We start from the raw sequence: 10,410 nt of genomic DNA, 5'->3' as shown, positions 1-10,410 counted from the left end.
CAGAGCCCGAATTGTGGATCTCTTCTAAACTGGGCTTCTAATCAAGCAACTGGATAAGGGTTTACCTCGACAGGATGTCCAGCCCCTAAGAGGACACTTTATAAGATGAGGACTTACTCCTCCTATCACCAATTGGTTTTAGGATGGAACCGGCTAAACTCTCCTCCTCCTTGTTGGGTTACCCAGGCCCATTTTCATATATTGTGAAATTTCAATGAGAAAATGGAAATCCTCGAATCTTGGGATCAATGCAACTATGCCAAGGCAATGCAAAATTTCCTCTTGGTCTCGACTCTCGAGGATGGCTATGGTACTTTATGCATAACAACCAAGAAGATGACACAAGAATTGCTGAATTCATGGCCATACTATGGAGCATCTGGTTATTAAGGAACAATATTGTTTTTAATAAAAGTAACGAAGAGCGTTTCTTTTTGGATGAAGAGATGGCTAGCAAGGAAAAATCGGGAAAGTCCATATACTTGCTATTAAGGCAAGTAGAGATGATAGGCTTTAGATATTATGTTTCTTGGTTTCCTGTTTTGTTTTGCTAGCTATCCTTTGTCAGAAAAACACACACCAATTCTCGTCTTTCTCAATTTTCAACTTCTCAGTTTTCACTCTTACTAAGAAGAGCTTCAACTATAATCTATAATGGCGCAACTAGTTAGAATGATGAAGAGGAAGATAAAATCTTCTGGTGTGCTACCTACTGAAATCTTAATGGGAATTATAAGTAGGTTACCTGTTTATACTATACTTCAATGTTCCTGTCCTTCATCATTAATTACGCAGTATTACTGGTGTTAATGTCGAGTTTACGTATTGTCAAGACCCCTCACTTTGCTAAGCTATTCCAACGCCGTCACAATAATAACATAACTTATCCATGCACTTTCATAGGTTTATATGGCAATCCTAATATCTCCTATCTCATAGAATACAAGAGGAAAAATAACACTCGTGTCTTTACTCATAAGCTTGACATGAATTGTCTTGTACTAAATAATAACAAAGACTCTAGAATAATAATGTCAAATTTGCACATTTTGTGTTCTTGCAACGGTGTTCTTCTTGTTAAGTATGTAATAAGAGTGATGATAGTACTATTGGTCGTCTTTGCGAGTCTTTGCTTCTCATAAATCCCGTGACACGTCGTTGTTACACTGCTTTCGAGTATGACGAACCATCTCTAATAAGAATAATGGAACCAAAATATGGGCGGGGTTATAGCCAGAAGTCGGGGCTGTACAAAGTGGTTAGGTTTACAAGAAATATATTTTCAAATTATTGAGTTCTTGAGGTCTTAACTATATTAGGTAGTAGCAAATTGGTGTATATGATGATCATGATGGTTTTTATAATGTAATTAAGTGCTCCAGTTTTGGCGAATGATTCTTTCCATTGGCTAAAAAGTTATGGAAATTCAATCTCAAGGTTCGACATCGATACAGAGGTTTTCGAGTTCTTTCCTACACCCTACAACGGAGAGTGGGTCATGGGTGTTAGCTTCTTTATCTTGTTAGATGGATTACTTTGTGTTGGAGCCTCCAGTATATGCACATATAGTAGCAGTCTTGAAATTTGGGTGATAAAGGAGTACGGGGTGATGAGTTCTTGGATTCGTGTTTCGGTGATGGATGATTATTATTATGCTGAATCATTGGAGCTTATCCAAATCCTCCACAATGGCAAGATATTGATGATATCACGTCTCAAAAATAATTTTATTATTATTATATGAACAGGTGGCAGCTGTGGGTCAAATAAAAATAACTATAATAATAGTAATTATTATTATTATTATTATTATTATTATTATTATTATTATTATTATTATTATTTTCTAATGATTATGATGACTTTGTGAAGGTATTGAGCTAGTCATTTATTGAGCCCAAACACAAACAATAAATTTCAGATTTTAGAGTTTAATACAAAGGATCCTACATCAATCTACCTTTTATTTGAGGGGAATCTTACCCTTAACTGTAAAGAAGCAAAACAAATTAGAAATCACCACAAAGGAATTAGGCTTATTAGCTTGAGTTATGATGCGATATAAAAAAAAAAATCTAGAGCTCCCTTATCAACACGACACCTCAATGTTGTAGCCAAAAAATATTCTACACAATTTTACATCAACATTTATTGGATTCCACCCAATCCAAATTCTTGCATTTATAGCATGATGTTAATCTTTGATGGTATGCCAATCCTTGAAATTTCTATTAGTAATTTGTTAGACTAGGTAGTAGGTATTCAAAGCTGAAAAGATTAGGATATATTTCCCCGTTTCTTTTACTTACGCCATTTTTGGCAACATATATCTCAAATGGCAATATATCTCTTTTTGCGTAGACTCGTAGAGGTCTTTGTTTTTTTATCTCTCTCTTTTTCCTTTTCTTCTAAATTCTTGTATCATATTTAAAATGTTGCAAGTTAGAAGAAAACGGAAGAATACACGACAATACTATTTATAGTTGATAACTAGACCTGGACATGGGCCGAGCCTGTTTACGAGCTCGGCCCGCAGGCTTGGGGAAATGACGGGCCAGGCTAGGTCCAAGCCCGTGAGTAGCAGGATGTGTCATGCCGGGCCTGAAATTTCTAGATTTTGTCCACGACTTGGCCCAGGCCCACGGGCCTGCAAGCCGGGTTCGTGCCTCCAGCAGGCGCGGACCGTGTTTTATGTTGTTTTTTGGATTTTTGCCTACCTCTAAAACTGATAACTCATAAAGGTGGGAAACTGCTCCTTTATCAGTTTTTTTTTTTTTTTTTTTTTTTGACAAAGGTGGAAGGACAAAAGCAAAGGCTTAATGAAAATCTAAATAAGCTGTGGTGAATTGCGAACAAGTTCGAGCACATAGTTGAGCCACATCATGGGCAGCCTGAACTTGTTGGCGATTCACCTTTAAAATAAAACACCATGGGAAAGTTGTTGCAATTTCTTTAATTGCATTGATAGTCCATAAGATCGTGGATGGTGTAGCCATGGGAGATTGCAGCGCGGTAATTAAGTTGGAGCAATCCGTTAAGAAGGTGGTTGAGGTTAGGTGGTTGTGCCTTGCCCATTTTAAAGCATGCAGCAAGGTCTGGCACTCAGCGTGAAGTGCTGAGGTAGCGAGACCATATCGCCCACCACCAGTGGCAATTGCCTGTAAAGGAACCGCAGGCCTATGTAGGGTCCAGGCACCGCCCATTACCCCCGTATCTTTCTGCCAGGCAGCATCAAAAGCGATCAAACATTGTGGAGAGAAACCTTGTGAGGTACCTAGATGGACCCCAAGAAACCCCGGGGGTGACCGGAGGGAAGATTCCGGTGGGTGAAGGAACCTTAAATTATTGAAACAAGGCAAAGAGCTCAGATGGGTATCCAAGTCCATGAGATCCCTAATCTGATGCGTAATGCGACTAACATCAGGATCAATCTGGCGAAAAATGCGCTCATTCCTGTGAAGCCAGATGCTCCAAAGAGTCCAAATGAACTGCTTAAGGTTCGGACTATGAAGTCCATCCTCGCTATGAAGAAGCAGGATTTGTGTAGCCACCCAATCCGAGCAGGAGAGAGGGGTGCTATGTGGGTTGTGAAGAGGGAAAGGGCAGAGCTGCCAAGCTTGAACAGTGAGAGAACAATCTTTGAAAAGGTGCTGAAGAGTTTCAGGTTCATGAGTGCAGATGTCACAGGTAGGGGGAACCGGTACTTTACGATTAACCAGTTGATACTGTAACAATTTATGGATAGTGAGTGGATACCCCATTGCACAGTAATATATATGATTTCAAAATCAAATTTTGAAAAAACAATTGCTTTGACGTGCAACGAAGCTTGCAGAATTATAAGTATATGCTAGTTGGACAAATATGCCAATCACTGGAAACACGAGAGAAGAGTTAGCATTAAGTGAAGGCAACTGTCTGACAGCACCAGTTTGTCTAACTGTCAATACTCAATATACCAGACCAGCAGTAGGCCCTAATGACAAAGAAACTAATACTCCTAATTAGTCCCACTCTTCTACTTCTACCATATCTCATCATCTCATGGATATGTATTACCTAAAACACGGCGTCACGAGACAAAAATTTCGTAAAATTTAGCCAAATAGCCTCTCGTTACCAAGATTTCTTAAACTAATTTAAAAGTGTACAACGCATCAATCCACAGGTTTTGAAATGGTCTTTAAGAAATTAATTAACAAGTCCAACTTAAAAATAATAATAATAAGTCCGATATGGACCATTAATTTTCACTAATCATTAAAGGTGAAAAAAAAAAACCATTGCCATGTGAGATATTGTTAGTTATATTTAAATGTGTTATAGAAAATATAAACTTTTTTCTATGATTGATACGACTACATAATTAAAGATATTTATACCAGAAATTGTGAAGAACAACCGAAAATAACGCAAAAGGAGCAGAGGAGATAAAATCACCCTTTTATCTGCTTTAGTTACATCATCTAGTTTGAGATATGCCAATCAATCTTCTATTACAAAACAACCATATTATAGTCCATAGATACAGCACAGTCCTGCTTTCTTCTTCTTAAAATAATGTGTTCTTTTCTTTTTCGACCGTAAACATAGAACCAGACTCAATTCACTAGATAAGTAAGAAAAGTACTCACAATTTATCTGAATCACTACGATACAACATGGAACATTTTCTGGATCATACGTACAAATTGCTTGTATAGCACTTCTTTAAGCATTTCAAAGATACAAAGGTACAAAAGAACTGGCATTTATACAAAGTATGATAACAGAATCTAATAGAAGATAAAACACCTTTAGACAATAAGAATGATATAAGAATCAATATCACAACCAAAACCTACTCAACATCTTATTTCATTAACCCCCACAATAAGAATCTAATGATTTTTCGATACCGCCTTTTTCTTTTACTCTTTTGCTTTATTATAAATAAAACCTATACTTTTTCATACCTTAATACCATTATCATTTATATGTTGAAAGTTTGAATCAAGAAGGTTTTCCAAAGATCTAGCTTTTCTGTTGCGAACTTTGCCAGCTTCTTTTAGCAGCTCAGCTAACCTCCTCTTTTCATCATCCACATCAGGATTTGCTGTTCCCAACTTCTCCTCTCTCATTCCAACAACATATTCCAATAATGCTATGGCCTCATCCAACCTGTAACATAACCAAGGGCAAAAATTTTGGCAATGAATTATAATTAGTACATATGATTGCGATTTGCGATAGTATAACATGGTATCTCCTAAACAAATACCACAGTACCTTTCAGAAATAGGGTGCATTCTTTTCGCATTAAAAAATATAATTTATAAAAAATTCAGGACACATAAGTTCCGATAAGTTAAGTTCAGATAAGTGCAGCAAAATTCAGGTGAAGAGAACACAATCATAGTCAGCAAAAATGTTAATGATTTGCAATATCTTTGCAAGATAAGTTTTCAAAGTTCCTTATAGATAAGTAGAGCACTTAGTATAAGAAATATGAGAAACAGGCTTAATACCTGCCAATTGCATCATATGTTCCAGCAAGATTACTATATACACCAAGAGTATCAGGGTGGTATGGACCATATTCTTGTTCCAGAATGCTCCTGGCTTCTTCGAATAACTCTGCTGCCTCATTGATGGCATAACGCTGGACACAAGTAAGCCCCATTTGATTAAGAGCTATTCCGAAGAAGGCAGACTTCTTCTCCCCACTAGCACGGAGCTTAGTAACAGCACTCTTGAAAGAATTGTAAGATTCAGTATATTTTTCAAGCATATAGTACATGACTCCCATCTGTGCTTCAATCCCTGCAACTGTGCTTTGCTGTCCAGGGGTATCACCGTAAATTTTCAGAGCCTTTTGCAGCAGCTTGATTGCCTGATCAAGCTCATTCATGGACTCATAAATGGCAGAAACATCAGTGAACCCACTTGCAATTTCCTCCTGAGGGATTCCGGGAATGGGCTTGCTATAGATGCGTAGAGCATTTTCACAGTATGACTTAGACTCTCTGAGCTTACCTGTCTTATTATATAAATCAGCAAGACGAACGAATACTGAAGCAATAGCTGGATGGTTCTCTCCTTTGGTTGCCTTGAAACTCGTTAATGCTTTCTCATATGCAAATATAGCTTCATCATACCGTGAGAGAGACAAGTATGTATCTCCAATGCTGCAATCAACGGATGCCACCTCTTTTTCTTGACCATTGGCTACCATTGCCATACTAGCTAATACTAAGTGCTCCAGAGCTTTTTCATGGTCACCCTTTGTTTCGTAAATGAGACCCATAAGCCTTCTATCTGCTGCCTCTTCAAGAGAAGCTGGTGATCCAGTCTCCCTATGGATATCGAGTCCTAACTGACAAAGCTTCTCAGCCTCATCAAATTGCATAGCTTGGACATGGGCTTCAGCAAGATACCTGCATGTTTCACCAACTCGAGGATCTTTGTCACCTAGAACTTGAGTCTGTATTTCCAGACCTTTTGTATAGCATGATATAGAATTCTCAAGTTGTCCAACCATTGCATAAGTATCACCAAGTTGCATATTGCCTGCAAATTTAGCTAGAGCATGATTGTCGCCATCCTCAATAGAGGGTATCTCAATGGAGCGCTGAAGAACTGGGATCGCCTCATCATACTGGCCAAGGCTACAGTATACAGCTGCTACAACATGTAAAGACATGACCAATTCTAAACTGGGTTTCCCGTCAGCACATATTTCAAACGATTTTGAGGCTCGTAGTGCAAAATCAAGAGCCTTGGGGAGATTATCTCCCGAAGCGATCAAATCCCTAGCTTGCTTTAGCAAAAAGGGTCCGATATCTGGGTTATCCAAGGCAGAATCAGGTCCTGCAAGTGGGAAATTCCTCTGCTTCTTAGGAGGGGTTGGCTTTTTCTTTGGAATTTTGCCATTCTGTTTCTCAGCCTTCTTCTCTGGACTTGACTTTATGCATTCCTCAAGTTCCAGCTGCAAATTAGAAGCCTTCTTGGAATTCCCTGAAGACGCAGATTTTGAGCTGGAAGATCGAGTCTTTTCTACCATACCAGAAGTTTCACCAGCAGAATCATTCTCTCTCTTATCAGAATCACCATGAATATCCTCCTCTGCAACCTCCTCTTCCATAATCTCCACTTCCCTCATTCCACCACCCACAAGATGTCTCAACTCTGAATCAATTCGAGACTCGTTATCATCCTCAGACAGATAACTTTGCCTTGAAGGCGACTGATCTGAACTCTCCATCTCACACACATTATCATAAAGTTGCTCAATTGAAGTGTTAACAGCTCCATCCATAAGAACTTCTTCCTCTTCAATACTCCTAGGACTTTGAGGGCTCAATGTACTTTTCGGAGACCTCATATTCTGAACAGAATTTTCCTTACCAGGTGTTAAATTTACTTCTAACCCATCTTCATTTACTCCTTCCACAACAACTCCAGGCATCTTTATAAACTTTACAGTAAACTTTTAACTGCAAATTACTTCAATTAGAAAGCTATACAATCTGCAGTTTCCACAAAAATTTAACCAAAAACATAATAAACATAAATCAGAATCACCCAACAAGAAAAAACATCAACTACTTCAACTACCAATCAATTTAATGTCAAAATTATTACAAACAGATCCAAGCAAAAATTAGTTCACGCATTAACACAAACACCTTACAGACTAAAGCATACAGCACCGACGAGAAAAACAAAACAATGCCCACTTCAATTAATCACATAACAGATCTATAGTACTACACAAAATAACATAAATTGCAAAAAGAAGATATAAAATATATATAAAAAGACCCAATTTTTGGACAAATTAACAAATGGGTTCAAATATTTTAATTAAACAAACTAATCAAAAGGAAGCAATGTGAGAAAGATGGAGAAAAATGCAATGATTTATTGACTCAAGTCAAAAGAAAAAAACTGATGCAACTAACTAAAAAACATATAAATAAATCCATACCTCAGAAATTAACCATTAAAGAAGATAATGTGAGTGGTTAATGTAACTTTTTTGAAGATAGTTGAGAGAAGAAGTGAGAGAAAAGAGACAAATATATAGTGGGAAATTGGAAGAATATAAGAAGAAGAAGAAAAAAACTGAAGGTTTTACAGAATAACTGAAGACGAAAGAGAGAGAATATAGGGAGAAAGAGAGAGGGCAAAATGGGGAATGTGAAGAGAGAGAAGTTGGAATGTCAGAGGTAAGAGAAGTGGACTTCTCCCCCAACCCACTCACTTCTTTGAATTCCCTACAACCGCCGCTCAGTTTACTGTTTGTTTCTGCCTTTAATACAACAGGATTGTTCTCATTGTTCAATAGAGAATTAGGGATTCGTAATAGGAGTATGGCTAAACAGTAAACAATTTGTTAACAAAAGCGAGAGAGGAAATGAGGTTGGTATGTGGTCGTATAAATAAGATTATACATATATTGTTCTCTTTCTTGTTTGCTAACAAATGGTTAACTGGTTACGGTTTCTTAATATCACCTCGCAGCATTAGTTATTCGATCAATTTCTCTAGATGACTTAATGCACTTAACTAAAAGAATCTTAATAGATAATACAACCGACCCACCTTCATTCTCTTACACTCCATTACCACCGCTCTTTTTTCCCTCAACGATCCTAAAAGGCTAAACATGTCCCCGTCTAAAGGATTTTTTCAGATAGGGGTAGTTTTGAGAATTTAACCTTAATTCATTTATGCATGCGTTATGATTAATAAACCTTAACTTAATTACTCCTAATTTTACTTTATTGTTTTTTCTTTCTGAAAAAGATATCGATTTAACTTTTGCATTGCTCATATACTTGAACTAGTATGAGTTTTCAAATACCTAACTTCACCATTATATTATTAAACTATATATAACCAAATGTTATTGTGTAAAATATATTATTTAATCCAATGTGAGAAGGAGTAATTGTTAAAAAAAAAAAAGGGTTTGTTTTAATCCAGTCGGCACTGCAATCATGGTTTACATATACTAAACACTTATTGAACGTTTAAGGAGAAAAAAAGTTGCACGAAAAACATATAAGTTTTTAAATTGTAACACCGAAATATTCACGATTTTTTCAATGCACAATTTCAACTATTAATATTTTTAATTTTATTTTGAGAATGAAAACCTAATATATTGAAGATACATTTTTCAAACAGCTCTAAAGTCATGTTCTTTTGAACACAATTTCAATTCAGCTCGGTTTAGCTATACTTTTCTCTCACATTTTTACTTATTCATTTCAATCCAGTGCAGTCCAGCTACTTTACTCTCATAGTTTTATTTCAGTTCAGTTTAGCTCATCTCAACTCACTTCAGTCCAGTTCAGCTTAACTCACTTAAGTTCAATTCAACTCAAAAGAACAAAGCTTAATACGACCTCAAATTATAATATAATACCTTGATCATATAATGTCCTACATTTGGCAAGTGATGTGCAATCATTGTGATCAATTTATATGTGTTAGTAATTAGGTGTACATCAAATTAGTAACTAAAGAGATCAAGAAAGAAAAAAAGTCATTTTATCCATATATATCATACATTAAAATGTCACTCTTGGAGGCTAAGGGAGAGTGTAGAATTGTCTTCACTTAAATACATAATTACTATTAAAAGCCAATAATATCACTCTTACTTTGATAAAAGATTATATTGATGGATAAGTTTCTTTATTTATGACAGAAGAATGAAGTGACATACTTCATATAGTAAGTTATAATACATTTTACAAGATCTTAATTTTTCTTAAAGAGAAAATCATTGCAGTCTATCCTAAGTGATACATGATAACCATAGTGTATATCTAATCATCACAAGTTAATGAGACTTTTAGAGCTCCACTGTAGTACCCCTTGATAATAAAGGTTTACCTAAAAAGGAGATTTGAGATCTCATTATTTCTATTTTTGGTGAAATTTTGGTTTTGAGTGAATGTACTTTTCTTAGCTTTAGAATTAGACTAAGGGTCGCACTCAAAGAAAGCTCACCTTAATCGCCCTACTTGGTTTCTAAGCATTGGTGCCACAACTCATAGTGACTAGGGACCATAAGTTTTGTTGTTTTACCATATTGTTAATAATAGTGTTAACAGTAACACTTGTTTTTATAAAAAAAAAACACTATATATAGTTTAAATGATACGAAAAATACTATAGAAACTTAGTGGATTCTTTAAGAGTTTGCCTTACGACCTCATGGTTGTTTAGTGATAACAGTAATAAATTCGTTTAATTTGTAGTTTTATATAGAAAGTATAATGTCGATGTTCATAGCAGTGATGTTTGTACAACTACACTCAAATTTGTGATTTTCTTTACACAATTACATTACTATTCATTATCAATTTAGAAGTGATATCTATTCGAGTGTGAATAAAGTATTGAAAAAAATAA

The 10,410-nt window shown here is 36.0% G+C and overlaps 1 protein-coding gene across 2 annotated transcripts; it reads right to left on the bottom strand.

Moving 5' to 3' along the window:
• Positions 1–4,610: 4,610 nt before the first annotated feature.
• LOC104894269 (hypothetical protein) lies at positions 4,611–8,277 on the bottom strand. Of its 2 annotated transcripts, none has more exons than XM_010680455.4 (3): positions 7,970–8,277; positions 5,508–7,508; positions 4,611–5,160 (listed from the first exon to the last, which is right to left on the bottom strand). In XM_010680455.4, the coding sequence occupies exons 2-3, from the start codon at positions 7,445–7,447 to the stop codon at positions 4,950–4,952; spliced, it is 2,151 nt and encodes a 716-aa protein (XP_010678757.2). In that variant the 5' UTR covers positions 7,448–7,508; positions 7,970–8,277; the 3' UTR covers positions 4,611–4,949. The 2 variants fall into 2 exon arrangements, with proteins under 2 accessions (XP_010678757.2, XP_010678758.2); XM_010680456.4 differs by having other exon boundaries at positions 5,508–7,475.
• Positions 8,278–10,410: the final 2,133 nt, after the last annotated feature.

Source organism: Beta vulgaris, chromosome 5 (genome assembly GCF_026745355.1).
Source record: "Beta vulgaris subsp. vulgaris cultivar EL10 chromosome 5, EL10.2, whole genome shotgun sequence".
Classification (NCBI taxonomy): Eukaryota; Viridiplantae; Streptophyta; class Magnoliopsida; order Caryophyllales; family Amaranthaceae; genus Beta; species Beta vulgaris.
The sequence above is the reverse complement of the archived record's forward strand: the minus strand, read 5'-3'. Positions and strand labels throughout refer to the sequence as shown.

Coding starts and splice junctions, on each gene's coding strand:
- LOC104894269 (XM_010680455.4), bottom strand. CDS start 7,447: ATGCCTGGAGTTGTTGTGGAAGGAGTAAATGAAGATGGGTTAGAAGTA. Junction 5,161..5,507: donor ACATATGATGCAATTGGCAG/GTATTAAGCCTG, acceptor GTTATGTTACAG/GTTGGATGAGGCCATAGCAT.